Genomic DNA, 22,444 nt, shown 5'->3' on the forward strand with positions numbered 1-22,444 from the left:
CTGTCTCTTCTATGTATAGAATATGATTTTTTTTGCCATTTCCCTTCTTTCCTTTACTAGCATTGCAGAATTGCTATGCACCTTCTGGCCTGATTATCAATACATTTGAAAAGGGGGAAGTCTTGTAACTTTTTCAGCATTTCTTAAAAATCATAAGTGAGCTCCCCCGAGTCATTTTCTAATTTTTATTTTTAAAGTTTTGTATTAATATTTGTCGTTTGCTATTCTAGATCCAAGAAAACATGTTGTCAACAGGAAATCCAATTTTTTAAAGTGTGACTTGAAGCCAGATATCCAAAATTAAGCATTTGAATACATTTAAGAAGAAATTACTCTTAAGTAGGCTTTTAAAAACACCTTTGCTCACACTACAAATTATCTGTGATGAGTAAGCTACTTCCGTTTAGCACATAGTACTAATTCGAAGAGCTCACAGAATAGTTATATTCTCTCTCCTCCCTCAAAGACAAAAACAAAATTGTTTCATAGAAAAGAGATGTTATTTTCAACTAGGCATGTGGTTTTATGTTTCTGACTTTAATTTCATTCTTTTTTTTTTTTTTGAGACGGAGTCTCGCTCTGTCGCCCAGGCTGGAGTGCACTGGCCGGATCTCGGCTCACTGCAAGCTCCGCCTCCTGGGTTCACGCCATTCTCCTGCCTCAGCCTCCCGAGTAGCTGGGACTACAGGCGCCCGCCACCTCGCCCGGCTAGTTTTTTTGTATTTTTTAGTAGAGACGGGGTTTCACCGTGTTAGCCAGGATGGTCTCGATCTCCTGACCTCGTGATCCGCCCGTCTCGGCCTCCCAAAGTGCTGGGATTACAGGCTTGAGCCACAGCGCCCGGCCGATTTCACTCTTCAAAAACAAACTATTCATGTCCTTTAACTCGGGATTTTTTTCTTTCAAGAAAATAACTTAGGTGTTTTGCCTAGGATCAGAATGTATCAGATTGATACTGTTTAATCAGTGCACTTTTTAAAACTGAAGAGTCACTTTGCAGCTGAAGTTATTTTTTCTTATTATTGTGATCTCGTATTTATTTAAGACAACAGTTGTGTGAAAGCTTTAATTATAGAAAATAGAACAGATCTAGCAAACATTACTTAACTAAATAAGCTTATCTTTTCCAGATTGTTTGCCTCCTAACAGTTTTGCTTCAACAAAGGGAGGGCTTATTTGAGAAAGGGAAAATGTTAGATTTATTCAAAAGTACTATTTTACTTACAGTGATAGAGAGCATAGGAAGATAAATTTCATGGCATGAGCGTGTACATGTTAGAGTGGAATTTGAAAACGTAACAGTAGTCTATAGTTTGGCTTACACGTGGCATAATTAGTATATTTTTCATTGTGTCAGTCCGTTTAGAGGATTATGCATTTATATAGGACTTTGTATTAAGAAGTAGGTGGGTTGTTTTCACAGTAGTAGAAAAGTTTTTCTAGCTGGGCACCATGGCTCATGCCTGCAATCCTAGCACTTTGGGATGCTTAGGGGAGAGGATTGCTTTACCCCAGCAGCCAATACCAGGCTAGGCAGCATGGTGAGACCATCTCTACAAAAACAAAAAATACAAAAATTAGCTGAGTGTGGTAGTACATGACTGTGGTCCCAGCTACTCTGGAGACCGAGGTAGGAGGATTGCCTGAGTCTAAGAGTTCAAGACCAGCCTCGACAACATGGTAAGACCCTGTCTCTATAAAAAATTTTTTTTAAATTAGCCAAGCTTGGTGGTACATGCCTGTGGTCCCAGCTACTGGGCAGGCTGAGGTGGAAGGATCACTTGAGTCCGAGAGGTCAAGAGCCAAGGAGATCAAGGCTGTAGAGAGCCGTGTTTGTGTCACTGCATTCTAGCCTGGGTGACAGGGCAAGACCTTGTTTCAAAAATAATAATAAAAATTAAAAAATAAAAGTTTTTCTTGCTGTAAGAATTAGAAAAAGTATTTGTACTTCTATAAATTTCAGTTTTTGTTTAATTAGTGCTTAATGGGCCTTCAAATATGCCTTTAAATATTGATATTAATATTGTCTAGTATCCTGTTATACCCCTACAGTTTTCTCATTGCTGATAAGACTTCACATTTTTTATTTGAAATTGTTTTGTTGCGTTTATTATATTTAGAATATTGGATAGATTTAGAAAGAAAATGAAGACATTAAATTTGCAGTTGAAAGATGCTCTACACAATAGAGTAAAGACTAAATTGTGAAATCTGCTGTCATCTTTTGGCAGCGTTTGAGAAACTAGGATTAGAGCAGGGAAGTTTCATCATTTCCTCAACTTGGCACTGTGTCACACTGAAACTATCTGGCTATAGTATGTAAATAATATTATATAATTTGGGATCCTCAGTTTGAACAGTAGCTTCCATAATAGTTCCTAATTTCTTTCCCTTCTGTATCTTCCAGTTCATGTATACAGGAAGATTTTGACTTTACATAATCTGTAACAAAACTTTGTCAAGGCTTTATTATGTTTCACATTAACTATCATATAATGAAATTATTTACAAGGTAGTATTTAATAAAGTCATTTTATGTTACACACAAATAAGAGAACATTGAAAGATCAACAAAAGCTTTACAGAAGAGATGAAACTGGTGTGGAGGAATGGGTAGAATTTAGATAGGCTGAGGTGCATGTTAGAAGATTAGAAAGAGAGAGAGAGAGAGAGTGTGTGTGTGTGTGTGTGTGTGTGTGTGTAGAAAGCATTCTCACCTTTCTGAGAATGGGTGAGGACAAATATGACAAAATATGGCAGAAGTAAACTCAGTGAACACCGAAACTACATATGGAAACTGCTTTGACTGGAAAATGGAGGGAGTTTGTATTGTGGATTATTAAAAGATAAGATGGGGTAGAAAAAATAGGATCAGATCATAAAGCCCATGAAAGGTTAAGTACATGATTTTAGTTAACTTTGATCCAGAGTGTTGAAGTGCTACTTGTGGTTTCTCAGTGAGGGAAGATATAATAAATGTAATAATTTTGGAAAATTAGTTGTAGTATATTAATGTGATTGAAGGTAAATGGAGCTCAGAGATAGAAGAACCGATTAGGAGTCTGTTGTAGTAATTCATAAGGTTGAAAGGCTTGATTAAAGTCAATAGAGAGATAAACTTGGAGAATACTTTAAAGGAAGATTCTTTTTATAAAAAAGCCCCCACCCTTTTATAATTTTACAAGTTGAAGAAGAATTAAGATGTGGTTGCAGAATTTTAAGAAGCGAAATTAAACAAACGATGGTGGTAGTCATACAAGTGGGAAAGTTACAAATGGGAGCTATTTTTGAGAAAGAATAATGTTTATGTTCTTTTACATTGAATTTAACTGGTGGTTGGATATCCAGTAGACAGTTTTTTGTTTATTGGAGAATTTGTTTACAGTCATTTCTCTGTGGGGGAAAATCCTCAGGTAACACTGAGTTTCTTCATTATTATTAGTTAGGAAATTCAGACTACATAACATATTACCTAATCCAGAAGTAGAGTTGTTTAAGCATTTCTAAGAAATTAGGAATTACTGTAAAATAGGACCAATAAATGTTTAAAAGTCCACCTATTTCCACTAAATTTTACCATCTAATTGTCTGGTATTTTGTTTAGGATACATAGATGGGTAATAGTTCTTAGAGTTACTTACACTCAAATAGCCACAGTGAACTTAACATCCATTAATGATGACGTTAGTAAATATAAGGTCATAATGTTTGACCTTGGACTTACCTATTTTATTTTTTTAAACTTATGTAGATTATAAAGCATTGTCTTTTCAAAGTATTTTTTTCTGACATTCTTAAAACTTGTTTTCTTTCAAAATATATGGTTCAAAATAAATAATTCTGCTATTTCTAAAGTTCAGAGTTAAAGAATATTCTACAATACTACAGAAGCTTTTGAGTTTTATATGTTTTGGCCTGAATTACCCAGGCAACAGCCAAAATTCTTCCCTTACATTTATGGCTTATGACAGTGCTGACTTTCATATCATTATGAGAAACTCAGAGATCTATCTCATGGATAAATCAGGTTTTTCAGATTTGGGAAAAATGAGAAAAACATTTTGGAAGAAATTGGGGATGATTTGTTAATGACAAATTTGTACTAACATGGCAGGAAAATATCCATGGAAACACCAGGTAAAGTTAATCGTTTGTTGCACCCTCATAAAAATTATTTGTACTTATTCCTTTGTTAACTTTTTTAAACAGTGAATTATGTTGAAAAGCCCTTATTTTATTCTTTATACTGGTAAATGTTAACCTTAAACACCAAAATTTTCCTTTGTTTTAATGATACCTTCTGTGTCTGTGAGTTTACAGAACTTTAAAGAACTCTCTCTAAAGTATTTTATGGAGATATATATATATATCTTTAGAGAGAGATATATATGTAATACATATATGTATCTTTATATATATATATCTCTCTCTCTCCACAGAAATAATAAATATTTAAACTCAATGTGTTTTGGGGGATGGTATGGAAAATGGAAGACATCTTTAATTTTCTGATATTTTAATAACTGAGACTTCTTAATAGTCTGTTTTGTTAATGAACTGGTTTTAGACGCTGCTGGCAAGTCAAGCGGTAGCCATTAAATGAACCTCTACTGCTGACATTAATTTACAGGGGCCAACAGGACAAAACTCTACGACATGATAGCTGATCTGGGAGATGATGAGCTGCCCCACATCCCTTCAGGAATCATTAATCAGTCTAGGTCAGCCTCTACTAGAATGACTGATCATGAAGTTGCAAGAGCAGAGGAAGGTACAGAATTTAGCTACCGTGTTTATTTACATTTCAGAAGACCTTAAATCCAAATCACATCTTAATATTGCAACTAGGCTACTGTTTAAAATGTTGATGATCATTTTATATGATCTTTAGAGAAGGTGTTGGGCAAGCTCTTGATGTAATTAATTTAGGGATTTTGACATTTCTGGCTTCTATTTCTTCATATTTTGTTTTCATTTTTAATGTGAGGAGGAGTTGTTTCCATCATAGGTGAATTCAGAGTCTTTTCTTTAATTTTAACTACAGATCCAGTAATGGGAAAATAGTAACTTACAAAAACAAACTTAAAATAATACATATGGAAAAAGCTGCTCATTTTGTCTTATTGCTTAAATTTAGCAGCTAATAATAATTACCACTTACTAGAAGACAACTGTGGTGCCAGGCATTGTGCTTGGAACCTTTTTTTTTTTTTTTCTTTCTTTCTTTCTTTTTTTTCCGTGAGATTGAGTCTCACTCTGTTGCCCAGGCTGGAGTACAGCTCACTGCAACTTTCGCCTCCTGGGGTCAAGCGAGTCTCCTGCCTCAGCCTCCCAAGTAGCTGGGACTACAGGTGCATGCCACCATGCCTGGCCAATTTTTTGTATTTTTAGTAGAGACAGAATATTACCATGTTGGCCAGGCTGGTCTCAAACTCCTGACCTCAAGTGATCCGCCTACCTTGGCTCCCAAAGTGCTAGGATTACAGGTGTTAGCCACAGTGCCCAACCTGTTACTTTAAATATGTATTACTTTAAAAAATATGTGTAACTGTTGCCTCAATTAATCCTTTGAGAATAAGGCAGTATCATTATTCTTTAACTTGGTAGCAAGTATATGCTACCTAGTAATCAATTTTATAAAATTTGCCTAAACTAGAAATGTGTAGGAAATGAAAGTACTACTTAAACATTTTTTCCAAAATTGATTTTGGCCAAAGATATATAGGTATACTTGAATCATTTATAACTCTAAGTCTAGATGTTTATAAGTATTGAATCTGAGTTTTTAACCAAAGATTATTGTGACATATGAGATACAGTAATTTGGCATATATATTAAATTTCATTGATGTTATTGCCTTTGCTGTGTAAAGAGGATTTGTTTGATGTCCCAGTCAAAAAATTTTAAATGCATCTTGTTCCCTTTTAAGATTTCCCTAGTGGCACAGTTTCCTTACAGTTAAATAATTTTGCATTTTTTTCCCTCTCATAATTTACCATTTACTTCACTCACCTTAAAAAAAAAAATCACTAAAATAACAGTCATTCAAAGCAAAATGAATGAAAAATAAAATAGTGTCTGTTAATTTTTTCAGATCTCATTTCCACTATTGAGATATATTCCTGTTTTACTTTAGAATGAAAAATAAAATAGTGTCTGTTAATTTTTTCAGATCTCATTTCCATTATTGAGATATATTCCTGTTTTACTTTAGAAGTATTTTCTAAACTACACATAGCAACTCCATTTTTTTTTTAAAATGCATTTAGTGATGATTTTGCTTCATTTTTGGTCTGTTTTGCCAAATATGCATAGCACAACTTGCTAAAATTTTTGTAATTAATGTACATTTAAACTGCAAGTTTTGCAGTTTAAGGCAAACCCATGTTAGCAGTGTGAACCCTTTTAAATGTTTCAAACCAATGACTTATGGTAAAAGCCAATCAAGGCACACTCTACACGAAAACCAGCTTAGAGCTCTCTATGTGTGTTTGTTTATGTGTTACGTGTGTGTTTTAAAGAAAGAATATAGGTCAGTGATCTGTTTCTTGATGCTGGGAGAAGGGCGAGGGGAGAGATTTGATAAGTGTGAACTTCATTACAGTTTTTGAAGTGTCGATCTTACTAGAATTTGTTATTTAAAGAGATGTGAGTTTGACTTCAAGCTAAGAAGGCAGCTTTGGAGTACATAATCTCTTTATTTTCAGTGGCACTGTCCAACTTACTTCTTTACTTTTGAAGTCCATGTCCTACCTCATTTTGTAAAGAACAATGTCTGTTTTCTAGGAGTGGTACTTCAACATTACAATCTTCTAGACTGTTGTTACTAAAGACTTGAGACATATCACGTTGCCCCTGGTATAAATGGAATCTGTAACCTGGACTAAGTTCTTGGGAAAAAGAGTTCAGTATGTGAGCTACAGGTTTCCTTCATGATAAGTGTCCATCAAAAGGAAGATTAGTTATAAAAATCTGAAAAAAACCTTGTATTTTATAGACCCATTATACTAGTATTGTTATATTACTTGATGAAATCCTTCTTAGGCCTCCTAATAAAATGTCTTATAATTTCCATCATTAAATTAAAAACTAGGCCAGGCATAGTAGCTCATGCCTGTAAGTCCAGCACTTTGGGAGCCCAAGGCAGGAGGATCACTTGAGCCCAGGAATTCAAGACCAGCCTGGGCAACATAGCAAAACCCTGTCTCTATTAGAAAAAAAAAAAAAGATACCGAAACTAATTTTTTAGGCTGGTTAAAATAATTATATTTTTCTTTGAATTACTAATGACATTTTTGTACTATGGGTAATTATATTACCATTAATAAAATGAATTTTTAGGATAGAAATTAATTCCATCTGCAGGGAAATAAGGGTAAACAAATGAGTAGCTGCTGGGATTACCATATGCCACAGTGATGGGTAATATGGAAAGCAGAGATAATAGTGTAAAAGAAGTTTTACACATATATATGTAAATAAATACTGAGTAAGCAGAATAGCTTGCAATATCTACATAAATATGTCATGAAATATATGTGTGTATATAGAGAAAAGGATAGAAATGTGGTCATATGATTAATTAGAAATGAGTATAATACTAATTTTTTGTTAAGTACAATTAATCCAAAACGCGAGCAAAACTAACATCCAGACACTTACCTTCACATGCTCCTAAATTGGTCAGTGGCTGATCAGAGATAGTCCTGCAAAATAATTTGTTACGTTAAAGTTATTTTATTGGGCTTTGTGTCAGTGAATGTTTGTATAATTGTGAGTGGGAAGAACTGTGGCATTTTAGAAACAAATTATGAGCTTAAAGTAAAAATATTTCTTTGTCTAGAGAAAAATGCTTTGAGTAAATGTTATCTAATGACTTATATGTACTTATCCTTAAACATAAGTTTAAATTATTGATTTTATAGTTTATAGCTGCTTCTGGTATTGCCAATAACTGCATGCTAATAATTTGTAGGAAAAGATCAATGCTACAGATTATTCAGATTCATAAGTGTCATAATTGAAAGATTAACTAAATACTAGTTAGGATCTCTATGTATATATTTTCTGTCAGGTGCTTTCAGATTCATTTTAGATCAAGTAACTGAATCAGAGCTGCATTTTAGAACCCTATTTGAGTCAGATTATATAGCTTACTTTGATAGATAAAATAATAAAATAACAAGATGTTTTAAATAAAGATGAATTTTATTTTGCCATAGTATACATATATGAATTATATCTTCTCAGAATTATTTCCAGTAGTATTAGTGATGACTGTCAAGTTTCATTACAGCTCTTGTGTTTCCTGTAGCATATTTATATCATTTTTCATGGGAATTTTTAAAAAATTGACAAACAGCTTAATTTTTTTTGTATAATGTTTCCCTTTTAAATTTGCTCATGAATTTTAAGTGTGTTTTAATATATTGAGTTTTATATTATAATGATTTGAGTATTTCTCCCTTGTTACCTTAATGTTAAATTTTTGCTTTCAAAGCATGTTTGAAATGATATTGAAGGTTGTTGCTTAAACTATGACTGTTACAACAAAATATTTAGATAATAGTTATTCAATTATGGCAGAGTTTAATTGGTTAATAGTATGTACAGAAAGGAAAACACATTTTAAATAATTCGAACTGCTAATATTAACATGAAAAGCTGTAATAATGCACATGATATAGTCAAGAAATCTAAGTGAAGCTCAACCTGAGTTTAGTTTGAAATTGAAATGGCACATCTGATCAGAAATTAAAACTCTGTGGTCAAGATTAGTTGCTTCATTTTAGAATGTCATGGTAACTAGAATGGGACATTAAAATAAAAATCATAGTCAAAGCTTTAAAGCCAGAAGACAGGCTGGACGCGGTGGCTCACGCCTGTAATCCCAGCAGTTTGGGAGACCGAGGTGGGTGGATCACTTTTGAAGTCAAGAGTTCAAGACCATTCTGGCCAACAAGGTGAAAGCCGGTCTCTACTAAAAACAAAAAAATTAGCCGGGCGTGATGGCTGGCACCTGTAATCCCAGCTACTTGGGAGGCTAAGACAGGAGAATTGCTTGAACCCAGCAGGTGGAGGTTGCAGTGAGCCAAGATCGCACCACTGTACTCCAGCCTGGGTGACAGAGCAAGACTCTGTAAATAAATAAATTAATTAATTAATTAAATAAAGCCGGAAGATGTTCTGAAGTCCACATGGATTAACCTCTTTATAGAAAGGAAACTGACGTTGTTGGTGGAAGAACTTTTTCCTAGACCATTGCTGTTACTGAAGGAATCTGAACAATTAAAGCTTCATTCTAGTGAACTGATATAGTAATAGCTGACTGTAAACCATTTACATTTCAGTGTTTGTACTAGTTTTTATCAGGGACTAGAATGCCTAGTACTTCTTTAGAAAGCAAAAGGACTTAGCAACAACCTATTAACATTTAAAAAATACTGTATGACTACTTTGAGGTCCTTGAGGTCCATGGTAGAGATTTCCCCCCATGAATAGCAAAAATCTGATATTTAACTCCATTGTTTAATCAAAATTTGTTTTATTTCTTATTTAACATGTAAACTATAGTTATAATTGTACTGAAGTGATAAGAGATTTAGACAAAGCTTTTGTGCCCCAACTTCCACCCCAGAATAATATATCTAGTGCACATTTTATTTGTGGACAGTTACTACACCACAGTTCCAACACATTTGTTTAACACTGCTTAGTAACAGGATTTTTTGAGTAGAAGTGGGAAAATAAAAATTAATTATATTACTGAATATTGTAACTGTTAAGTGCTTAAATTTTCCCCACAATATTGTCTTGTACTGTATGATTTTTCAGCATTTAAGAAGCGGTTTTGTTCTTTATAGCTGAACCAATAACGTTTCCATCTGGAGGAGGCAAGTCATTTATTATGGGTTCTGATGATGTTTTGTTAAGTGTACTGGGCCTTGGAGACCTTGCAGACTTGACGGTAACAAATGATGCAGACTATAGTTATGATGTAAGTGCAGTTTTATTTTTAATTTTTTAATGATTTAATAGAAGGCTCCTTATTTTTTGGAATCACTTATAAAACAGAATTAATGTCGAGGTGCATGGAAAAGATAAGTTTGTGTCAATGTGTTGATTTGAAGTGACATGTAGTTTTTCTTTTATAACTACTTTCTTTGTGGTATTTAAATTTTGTTTTAGGTATTTTGGTGGATTAACTAGAAGTTTGAGATGATTAATATATTGGTCAATAAATACATCTTGAGTAGTCAACTCTCAATTATCTCAAATTAAGCCATATTTTGGTGTTAACAAGAAAAAAAATAACCTGAATCACTTATTTGCCTTCAGAATACTTCTTAAAAAGCATGTTTTATTTTTGAACTTTTATTTTCTTAAGGAAATATTTTAAAGTTTCTAAACATTTTAAAGTTAGCTTGCATCATTTCCTGAATACTTAACTCCATTAGAGGGATGGGGAGTGGATGGAAGGGATAGGGAGTCCGGTGTTAGAGGTGAAACTTGTCTTGAATTTAATTTTTCTAGATATTAATATTTCAATTGAGAGTTAACTATACCTGTTAGATCTTTATGTTAATTGCAGTTTTTCAGCAATTTTTTTTCTTTTTATAATGAATTTCTTTTTCTACATTTTATAGTTAACGTTAGCATGCTTTTTAGAGACAGCCTTTGGTGGGCTGGATTATTCTCATTAATGTATTTTTTTAAATACATAAGCAACTAAATTCCAGTAAACTTTTGACTGCTTTAGAAGTGGTTTCACAGCCTGTCTTTACAGATGGAGAAATGTGAAGGTAAAAAGATAAACCTCTGTCAATACCAAGAATTATGAAAATGGGATAAAAATATTCTTAAAGGGTCTTTAGTTCAGACTTTCAGAAAGTACCTTAACTTGCTGCCTTTAAAAATTTCACATGTTAATACATTTCCTAAATGACTTTACTGTTAATACTGTACCATTGGATATTTGTAATATGTAATTAGTTTTCATGTAAAGTATTGCAGCAATGGTAGCAGTGATGATTTTGTTCTCATCTGACATTTAATAGGAGCTTTGGGTTTAGCTTGATAGGTATAAACAGACTAAAGAACTCTGCATTTGATCTAGGCTATTTGTAAGGCAAATGAAATTATTCTGAGTTATTATTAAATGATAAAGATTTTTTAGAAAGTTTTAAAGGTACATTAAATTTCCACTGGACATTTTAGCCAAACAGTTTTAAATATATGTGTTAAACACACCAAAAAGAAACGAATAAACACTCCACATGCCTTCCAGTTTACTACTTTCACCACTAAATATTGTGTTCTTTCCTTTTAGTTGCCTGCTAATAAAGATGCCTTTCGAAAGACATGGAATCCCAAGTATACACTACGTAGCCATTTTGATGGAGTACGGGCATTAGCTTTTCATCCTGTAGAACCTGTGCTGGTTACTGCTTCTGAGGACCATACCCTGAAACTCTGGAACCTGCAAAAAACAGTTCCTGCCAAAAAGCAAGTATTTTAATGTTAGCCTGGTGTATTTCTTCTAATTTTGCTAATATAAGTAATTATTCCTCATTATTGTTGCATATCTTTAATGCACACATTTGATCTAATGACTATTTAATATCAACCAGTGATTTATAGTTATTTAATTGCCTTCTCTTCCCCTACCCTTTTTCCGCCTCTTTTAGGAGTGCCTCTTTAGATGTAGAGCCTATCTACACATTTAGGGCCCACATGTAAGTTTTACTGAATTGGTATTTAATTAACAATCATACTTATTATTAAATATTATTTATCAGTCCTCAAACCTTGTAATTTTCTCAATGTTTTATATTAGAAAAGATGTATTACTTGAATAATAGCTATTTAATAATTGTATTGGTGAAAATATGAATATAATAGTACCATTCAGGCTAGATGCAGTAGTTCACGCCTGTAATCCCAGGACTTTGGGAGGCTGAAGTGGGCAGATCACTTGAGGTCAGGAGTTCAAGACCAGCCTGGCCAACATGGTGAAACCCCGTCTCTACCACAAAATACAAAAATTAGCTGGGCGTGGTGGCATGCGCCTGTAGTCTCAGCTACTCAGGAGGCTGAGGTGGGAGAATCGCTTGAACCTGAGAGGCGGAGGTTTTAGTGAGCCGAGGTCACCACTGCTCTCCAGTCTGGGCTGGCGACAGAGTGAGACCCCGTCTCCAAAAAAAAAAAAAAAAAGTACCATTCATATGTACATGTTCTGTTAAAACAGTTTTTCGATATTACATAAATGCAGAGGTTGGGGGAATGGAGACTTGAGTTTCTTCTTGGAATTTATCAGTAATTTTTTTTTCCTCTCTTCCTACAATAGTGGCCCTGTTCTGTCATTAGCTATTAGTTCTAATGGAGAACAGTGTTTCAGCGGTGGTATTGATGCAACCATCCAGTGGTGGAATATGCCGAGTCCCACTGTGGATCCATATGATACGTATGGTAAGTAAAAGGATCAAAATGTATTTTTTTTTAACTGAATGGAGCTGACAAAAGTAAATACCTCAAATAGGATTACAAGGTTATTTAAACCTATGTTAGTCACCTCATTTTGTTCTTCCATTTGCTAATAAATTGCTTTATTAAAGAGAAAAATTAGAAAATGTCATGCCATGGGTATTTAAGCCTATGAATTGATACTTCCTCTGTTGTTAAAAAAAGTATATTAATTAAAGTGTTAATTTAGGTAGTAGGAACAAAAAGAAGAAGGAAACAAAATATAATCTAAGTAACAAAATTTTGAACTTAAGAAATAGTTTATATATTTTAAAAATATTAGCAAAAGACAGTGGAACCAACAGCAAGGGTGTAAATCATTAAAACTTTTTGGAGCCAAAAAATTTTTTTGTTATTCTTAGCTCTTATATACAAAAACATTTTTAATTTCAAAATGGAAAGAAAAAGAAAAGAAACCTCCTTTGACTTACAAATGGAGCTTTTAGAAATCTGTTCTACAGAAACACCTACCTGTACCTGTGTTCAAATATATTTGTAAGGGCATTATCAATAATTATATTAAAACAAAATGTTTATGAACTCTTTGTTCTTTTTATTTAACACCACTTTGTGCCTACATTAGCTAGGCATTGTGGTAAGCACTATGTCAAGAAATAAGATTGTCTAATGGAAAGTAGAGACATAAATAAGCAAAGGGATGGGATCTGTGGTTACAAATTGTGATAAATGATAAGAAGATAGAGTACTGTGAGAGGGAGTAACAGGCAGAACCTTCTCTAGAAGAGTTAGTCAAGAAAGGTCTTTCTAAAATAGTGAGATTCAAGCCAAAATCTGAAGGATAAAAGGAAACTTTCAGTAAAGAGTTTTAAGCCAGAAAGTTATCTGATAAATGTAAGGTTTTAAAAAGGTGACTGTGTCTGCTGTGAGAAGAGTAAATTGGGGGTGAGAAGAGTGGAAAGAGAAATACCAGTTAGGAGGCTGCTGTCATATAGTAGTCTAGTAAACTAGGTGACAGACGACATTGCCAAGATTAGAGTGGTGGTAGCAGAGCAGTTAGAAGTGGTTTTAAGATAAACTGAGGGAGTATGGTAGAATAGACAGGATTTATTGATAAATTATGTTGAGTAGATAAAGTGATGGGTGAGTGATGCTTAATTTGATTGTATGTGTTTAACTGCTTTATTGAGATGTAATTTAACATATCACAAAATTCACCCTTTTAAAGTATACAATTCAGACTGGACACAATGGCCCACTCCTGTAATCCCACCACTTTGGGAGACCGAGGTGGGAGGATCACTTGAGGTCAGGAGTTCAAGACCAGCCTGGGCAACACAGTGAGACCTCATGTCTACCAAAAATTTAAAGATTAGCCAGATGTGGTGACACGTGCCTATAGTCCCAGACACTTGGGAGGGTCACTTGAGTGTGGGAAGGGTCACTTGAGTGTGGGAAGTCAGGGCTGGAGTGAGCTGTGATGGTGCCGGTGTACTCCAGCCTGGGCAAGAGAGTGAAACCCTATCTCTGGCTCTTTTTTTTTTTTTTTGGAAACAGGGTCTCACTCTGTCTCCTAGGCTGGAGGGCAGTGGCGTGATCTTGGCTTACTGCAACCTCCACCTCCCAGGCCCAAGCCATCCTCCTGAGGAGCTGGGACCACAGGTGTGAGCTACCACACTCCACTAATTTTTGTATTTTTTGTAGAAATGGTGGCCTTGTTGCCCAGGGTGGTCTTAAAACTCCTGAGCTCAAGTGATCCGCCTGCCTCAGCCTCCCAAAGTGTTGGGATGATGGGCATGAGCCACTATGCACAGCCACAAGACCCCATCTCTAAAAAAAAATTAAAAATAAAGTCTACAGTTCAGTAGTTTTTACTATGTTCACAAAGTTGTACAGCCATCATCACTAATTTCAGAACATTTTCATTACCAGTCCTGAGTGTTTGATGTGAGTAACTGAGCAGGTGATGGGAGCATTTATTGAAACAGAGGCAGAACTGGTGTAAGGAGATTTAAGATGGTGAGTTCAGATTTTAGGCATGTTAAAGGATGACAGTATCAAGTAGGTAATACACAACTAAGGAGCCCAAAGAGATCTCGATTGAAGTTAAAAACATGGACAGTCTTCTCTATACAGATGATACATTAAGCTATAAGAATGGGCAATGCAGGGAGAGGGTATTGTTTAATATAAGAAGAGAAGACAACCTGGGACTGAAGTCCTCGTAACTCTGACACTGGGAGGGTGGCTAGAGCAAGAGAGCCAACAAAGGAAACTGAGGAGGTATGACCCAAAAGACAGAAGGAAGTGCAGGAGAGTGTGTGAAATCATGGAAGCACACTAAAGAAGAAACCCATTTTGAGAAGAAAGAAGCAGTCTGTACTTTCAAATGTTACTGAGAGTTCTAATAATATGATATAAAGTTTCCCTTTTATAAGTGACCAGCAGGTCACCCACATCTTGGCCAGATAGAGTTTGGATGCTGGAGCTAAGACTGAAGGATGAAGGGACCTCTGGATAATCTTTCATGTCAGACTATATGGATGAAAAGCATAATGGGAACAACAACAAAATGTTTTGTATCATCAAAGTATTAAATTTGATAGTAAAGGGATCATCATTAGCAAGGATTGTTTTGGTGTGGTAATGGTATCAGAAACCAAACTGGAGTCATTTGAAGAGTAAACAGGAAGTGAAAAGCATATTTCTACTGCTGGGTAGAAGGGGTGGTAGGGTAGGATTAATGAAGATTTTTTGTTGACAAGATTCTGGAACAAGTTTTTTTTCACTGTGGTAATGATCCCAAGGAGGAGAATTTGTGTAGTAGAGAAGCAGTAAACATTACAGCAAGTTAGTGACATCTGGTACTAGCCCTTGATAGGATGGAGGACAGATTCCTTGCTTGTATCTGGAAGCTAGGAGAAGATACCTTTAGACACTAATCATTTATATGTTAGGCAGCAAGAAGATGGGGGATAAGAAACATACAGCATTATTTGAATGCTGTATTTTCTCAGTGAAGTATGAGGCATGGTCATGTGGAAGAGAGGTTGGGAGCTGTGAGAATTGTGGAGATGATAAGAAGCATTCATGCAAAGTGGGAGGAGTTTACTAGAAAAACAGGATTGTCAGACAGATTATGTTCATTGTTATCAGCTGTCAAATGTCTGTCAGTTAAGGAACAGATAAATAAAATATGGTATATCCATACAGCAGAGTATTATTTGGCACTAAAAATAAATGAAGTACTGATACATGCTGCAACATGGATAAACCTTGAAAACATGTTCAGTGACCAGGAGGTCAAGGTTGCAGTGAACTGTGACCGTGCTGCTGTACTCCAGCCTGGGTGACAGAGCAAGACCCTATTTCAAAAAGAAAAGAAGAAAACATACTCAGTGAAAGAACCCAGTCACAAAAGACCACATATTGTATGATTCCATTTATAGAAATCGTTCATAATAGGACACATCTGTAGAGACAGAGCATTAGTTGTTGCCTAGACTTGTGGAAAGGTGGGGAGGAGGAATTGGGGGAAGTGACTAATGAATGATGAAAGTGTCCTAAAATTGATTGTCATGATGGTTCTATAACTCTGTGAACATACCAAAAATCATTAAATTATACACTTTAAATGAGTGAGTTGTATGGCATGTAAATTATATCTGTATCTCAAAAAAGCTGTTTTTTTAAAAAAGCACATGTTCCTTTATAGAAAATTGTGAAAATACAGAAAAATGTTGATGGGAGGAGGGGATAAAAATAGGCCATAATTCTACTCTTAGATATAGCCACTATGTACACTTTGGTTTATCTTCTTGTGGCCTAAATTTATGTTGTGTTCTTTATACTCAGTTATATAGTAAGTTTTCTTTATGTATCAAAGTTTGTTTTAAACTTCTTTTACCTGATTTTTTGTTTGTTTTTTCTCCAGAGCCAAATGTTCTAGCTGGCACTTTAGTTGGTCATACAGATGCAGTTTGGGGTCTTGCTTATAGTGGCATAAAAAATCAATTACTGTCTTGTTCAGCAGATGGCACTGTTAGGTTATGGAATCCACAAGAAAAATTGCCATGTATTTGCACTTACAATGGAGATAAAAGTAAGTAAATTTTGCATCTGTGAGAAAAGTTCGTTTTTTAAAAAATTTGGAATATATAAAGGACAAAGTAATTGATTTATTTCTTTACTGCTTCGAAGAGATATATTGAAATAATTTTGTAAAAGTTAGGATAATCTTTTTACTCATTTTTTTTTTGAAGTGCTTTGCAACTATATCCCGTAATGCAGTTCTTTTTTACCTTTTTTGTGTTCAATTTTTTAAAAATGTAAAACTACTTGTATGTAATAGTGGAATAGACAAATGAGGATACATCATAGGGACAACAGGAGGCACACCATCTGTTCCAGATGACTACCCACAAAGACTGAAGGGATCACAGTCTCAAGCATACCTATAAACCATGTGTTCCATGACCCTGAGCACACTAGTTGAGTAGTCCAGCCATAATCACTGAACCCCTAACTGGAAAAGTACAAATTAGGTTATTTTCATGATTTTAAATATTTTCTATTTAAAAAGGCTTTAACCAGTTTACCTTTTGAAGACATTTACTGATCTTATTTTCCAAGTCATTTTTAATTTTTTTTTCTTTTTCTTTTTTTTTTTTTTTTGAGATGGAGTCTCGCCCTGTTGCCCAGGCTAGAGTGCAGTGGCGCGATCTCAGCTCACTGCAAGCTCCGCCTCCCAGGTTCACGCCATTCTCCTGCCTCAGCCTCCTGAGTAGCTGGGACCACAGTCGCCTGCCACCATGCCTGGCTAATTTTTTTTGTATTTTTGGTAGAGACGGGGTTTCACCATGTTAGCCAGGATGGTCTCTATCTCCTGACCTTGTGATCTGCCCGCCTCAGCCTCCCAGAGTGCTGGGATTACAGGCGTGAGCCACCGTGCCCCGCTTTTAATTTTTTTAATTAGACCTTTTATTTGTATGTAAAAATACATATTATTTTAAAACATTTTAGGTGAGTAGTAAATGTATAATTTTGTGTCTCTTAGGACACCTTAGTGGTACTAATTTTCAGTTATCCAAGCTTTAGAGGTAAGAATTCATTTAGATATTTGTTTCTGGCTTCATCTAGATAGTTAATAGCTTGGCTCCATATTTCGTCTAACTGCATTGATCTGGCTAGTTTAATTTAGTATGTTAAAGAGAGAAATTGCTGCTCAGGCCATTTTAGGGTGAAGTACTGCATCAGCTGATTCCAGAGTCCAGGCCATTTTCATGAGTCCAAAAATTTGACTTGTATTAGCTCCTTTATAAGGCCTACAGATCTCTGACAGGTGAACCAGCCTGCCAAAACAGTTATATGAGAGTGCTAATTTGTCACTTTTACAGTAAGAAGTATTATTGGCAAGTTGGCCAAAAGACTAGGATTTTATTTAATTCCTTAGAAGAAAATGTGTAATAGAAGAAATAACTTTTACATGTATTTATTCTTTATGAGCTCTGTAGTTATATTTTTCTTATAATATTAAATAGAATGCTATAAATTTTTTAAATAATTGAGGAAAAGATATTTCTTATCTTACCATCCTGACACAGTTGTATTCCTTTTCATTATTAACAGTATTTCAAGATTATTTGAATTCCTTTTTCTGATTAGAAAAGTAGAGATTTCATAGAATTTTACTTTGTTTACATTGTCTGTCTTTGGGCTCATTTCAGAGCATGGAATACCTACATCAGTTGACTTTATAGGCTGTGATCCAGCTCATATGGTAACCTCTTTCAACACTGGTAGTGCCGTAATTTATGATTTAGAAACATCACAGTCATTGGTGATACTTTCATCACAGGTAGATTCTGGTAAGTTTTCATGGAGTTTCTTTGAAACCTTAAAAAGGGTTATTACACAGAGGATGATCTTTTAGCTAATTTTAATGTTTTTACTATTTGAATTTAGGATGGCAAAATAGTTTCATAATGTTACAGTTATACTTATTTATATTATTTCTGCTATTCAAATTTTGCTTAAAAGTTGGGGCGGACTTATGGGAAAAGAGGAATGACTAGAGCAATATAAAGGTGAAAGTAGAGAAAATAAGATAATGAACCTAATGTACTCATCATTCAGTTTTAATACCTGTCTATAAATGCCCAGTATTGCACATGTGATATGTGGTATGTGTTTTACAGTTTATATAGATAAGGATCGCATAAGATTTATGTATTGCAATTGGTTGATAGGTCTCTCAGGTCTCTCTTCATCCATAGATTCCCCTTCATCTCTTTTATGTTCCTGTTTTTTTAATTGAAGAAATTGGCTACTTTGTCTTGTGAAGTTTCCTACAGTCTGAATTTTGCTAGTTGCGTACCTGTATTATTTAACGTGCTTCTCTATTTCTATTCACAATTCTCCTGTGAACTGATTATAGATCTAAAGACTTACTCAAATTCAGGTTCACTGTTTTTTTCTTTTAAAAATGTTTACATGTTTTTGGCAACTTTACTTCACAAGTAATTTGTAAGCTTTTATCAGAGGTAAGTATTTTCTGGTTGTTTATATTTTTGTGATGTTTTAAGTCGGATTATTGCTTGGGTTCATTAATTTTCTATTGAAAAATGATTTTCTAATTTTATCATTCCCTCTCCATTTATTAGCTAGATTATTCCTATAAAAAAGAACATCTCCTTATCAATAATTTGGTTACCTTGGATATAGTGTGTATTAAGGAAAGGCAAGATAAATTATTGGGTTTTAGTTTTCCCCTTTATTTACCAGTTTTCAAAATATGAGTTGGTTTGCTAGCACCCTCTAAAGGTGACCAGTTTGTCTTGGGTGGTGTTTTTGGTATCATCGTACTCTCTCATGGATATAATGTATTTGATGTGTTTCAATCCATTACAGGTATTATCTTTCTTTATTGCTGTTCAGATCCTTTCATTTTGGCCAGTGGGGCTTACTCCGCGGGGCTGAGGTTGGCTCCTGAGTCCTTTTGCCATGACCTTGGTAGTTGTTGATAGCTTCCTGATATGACATACGACAAGATGTGCTAGGTTCATCTTGTTCATTTTGTGCCCTAGATCTGAAATCAGCTATTTATTTAAGGAGTTGTGGTTTCTTTTAGTGGGAAATGGCATTTAGAGACTACAGTTGGGGTGCTAGGCTGCTGGGTTGATCCTCATGGTCTTCATGGCTCCTGGGTTGTTCATTGTGTTAGACTTTTTCAATGTACAGAGCTAAGAAATAAGCATTTTTTAAACAGTAAAATACTTCCTCTTCAAATTCAGATTTATTTTGGTTCTCAACAAAATTGTTTCTTATTTTATTTACCCCACCCACAGTATACACAGAATTGTCTCAGTAATAATACCATTGCCATGAAAAGATTGAATATTGATAATAAAACTTTGTAATTAGCGTATATTCCACTAGTAATATACAATCTGATTTCTGTGCTTTAAAGTCACTTGGAATAGTTCCTTCCTTTGTAGTTATACCACCAGTTGGATATACTTAAGTTCATTTGTTTAATTTTACTTTTGATTTTCATTAATTTCTTTTAGAAAAACAACTGTTGGTTGGGCGCGCATTGGCTCATGCCTGTAATCCCACCACTTTGGGAGGCCAAGGCAGGAAGATAGCTTGAGGCTAGGAGTAGAGACCAGCATGGGTAACATAGTAAGGCCCCATCTCTACCAAAAGCTTAAAAAATTAGGTGGGCATGGTGATGTGTGCCTGACATCCTAGCTTTGGAGACTGAAGCAGAAGCACTTGAGCTCAGGAGTTCAAGGTTACAGTGAGCTATGATTGCACCATTGCACTCCAGCCTAGGCGACAGAGTGAGACCTTGTCTCTTAAAAAAAAAATTGCTTTGTAATTACGTAAAATATTTACATGGTGCCATGGTCAGGTCTTAAACCAAAATTATCTTCTCTTTCCCAGTATCTCCTCAAACCTTTTTTTTAAATTACCCTACATAGATAGCTATATATACATATTCTTTTATGTGTTTAGGTGTAATATATGAGTCATGGTACGCATGCAGAATGAATGATCTAAAGTCTATTAATATTGAGGATTTTTCGCCCATTTATTTGTTTTGATATTTCTCTGTTCTCCCTCATCTTTAATAAAAAGTTAGTAAGAGCTTCCTGGAAAAGAAAAAAGTCTCATCTTTAAAGAGCATTAATTCCAGTTTTCTGTTTTTTTGTTTTTGTCAGTGTAGGTAGGATGGGGGTTGTTCCTTACAAACATCTAACTAGCAATTATGAATGTTTCCTTCTTTAAATGCTTATAATTCTTATATGGACTGTTTATTAGAAGTAATAATTGTGGATCTTTTAAAAATTCTAAACTACCTATAATAAAGGGCTGCATTAAAACACTTCTCATTTTTTCTAAATTTGAGCCTAGTACAGTCTATATTATAGGACATAATAACGTAAATGTTTATTTTTAAAAAAATCTCTCTGGAGTCCTTATTTCGTTGTCAGATTTTTTGTTTTATGCAAAAGGTTTAGTTTTTAATGATTTTTATATTTTAACATGATTAAAAAGGCCATTATCCAACTTCTTATTAAAGGTTTGAATTTTAACGTATTGTCTTCCTTTATTTTTCAGGTTTACAATCTAATAATCATATCAACAGAGTAGTAAGTCATCCCACACTTCCTGTTACAATAACTGCTCATGAAGATAGACACATCAAATTTTTTGACAATAAAACGGGTAAGCAAATTGTCTTCTTTTCATATTAGTTATACTGTAAATTTGAGATGATCGATAATGCTATTTTATATAAGGTATAGTGAGTTTCAGATATGAAATTGCCAAATGAAACCATTTTAACTCAGATTTTTGCTTTTCTTAATGTTGCACATTTATGTTGTTTTATCCTTAACTAGCCATAATACCTTGCCTAGCTATTATGATTTCTTCAAGTCATGTTAGTTAAATGTAGATCCTTCCATTTGAAATTTTTTCCTCATATTCTGTTATGAATAAGTATGATGGAAGAGGTCTCTTTCTGGTGTTTGGCATTTCCAGTATTTTTTTTTTTTTTTTGCGGCAGTTTCGCTCTTGTTGCCCATTATCTAGTCATTACCTAGAATAGTACATAATATATTGCTTGCTCTCTCTCAGGAGAGGTCTGACAGCTAGAAAGGCTACTTGAGGAGAGACTAGAACAGTCAGGGTACTGAAGGACTTCTAAATAAGAAACATAAATGTTAATTGCAACATTGTTACAGGGTAACAAATTATCAAGTAAGACAGTGACCCAGAATTACAGGTTTCTCTTTGAAGATTATATAGAAAATGACAATATGTTTTAGTCCGTAGTCTTAAGGATGAAACCCTTTTGTTCAAACAACGCTTTCTTTTTTTTTTTTTTTGTGAGACAGAGTCTTTGCTCTGTCGCCCAGGCTGGAGTGCAGTGGCGCGATCTAGGCTCACTACAAGCTCCGCCTCCTGGGTTCACGCCATTCTCCTGCCTCAGCCTCCCAAGTAGCTGGGACTATAGGCGCCCGCTACCACGCCCGGCTAATTTTTTTGTATTTTTAGTAGAGACGGGGTTTCACCGTGTTAGGCAGGATGGTCTTGATCTCCTGACCTTGTGATCCGCCCGTCTCGGCCTCCCAAAGTGCTGGGATTACAGGCTTGAGCCACTGCGCCCGGCCTAAACAACGCTTTCATGGACAGATTCTTTTTAACAAATTGCAGACAAAATGAATATTTACAGGTTGTGCACAGGACGTAAGATTCAAGTGGATGTTCTCTTTAAAAAAATTATTTAAAATTTTTTTTTTTTTAGAGACAGGATCTCACTGTGTTGCCCAGGCTGGTCTTGAACTCCTGAGCTCAAGCAGTTCTCCCATCTCAGCCTCCTGAAATGCTGGGATTACAGGCATAAGCCACTGCTTCTGGCCCGTGTTCTCAATTTAACACTTTATCAAATCA

General features: G+C 34.8%; 1 protein-coding gene across 5 annotated transcripts in view; it reads left to right on the plus strand.

Annotated features, from left to right (window-relative positions):
* STRN3 (striatin 3) overlaps positions 1-22,444 on the plus strand; it is a 139,310-nt gene that overhangs the window by 105,599 nt on the left and 11,267 nt on the right. For 3 of the 5 annotated variants that reach the window (XR_004184958.1, XM_009211348.4, XM_031668208.1), the window contains 8 exons: positions 4,631-4,771; positions 9,865-9,998; positions 11,331-11,506; positions 11,689-11,736; positions 12,348-12,469; positions 16,416-16,583; positions 18,208-18,348; positions 21,107-21,214. Coding sequence is in view for 4 of the 5 variants with exons in the window: in XM_009211348.4 (XP_009209612.3) it covers positions 4,631-4,771; positions 9,865-9,998; positions 11,331-11,506; positions 11,689-11,736; positions 12,348-12,469; positions 16,416-16,583; positions 18,208-18,348; positions 21,107-21,214 (1,038 nt within the window). In the remaining variant the exon portion in view is untranslated. The remainder of the gene's footprint in view (positions 1-4,630; positions 4,772-9,864; positions 9,999-11,330; positions 11,507-11,688; positions 11,737-12,347; positions 12,470-16,415; positions 16,584-18,207; positions 18,349-21,106; positions 21,215-22,444) is intronic. The other 2 variants (XM_031668209.1, XM_031668210.1) reach the window with 1 other exon arrangement.

The sequence above is a fragment of the Papio anubis genome, chromosome 7 (assembly GCF_008728515.1).
Source record: "Papio anubis isolate 15944 chromosome 7, Panubis1.0, whole genome shotgun sequence".
NCBI lineage: Eukaryota > Metazoa > Chordata > Mammalia > Primates > Cercopithecidae > Papio > Papio anubis.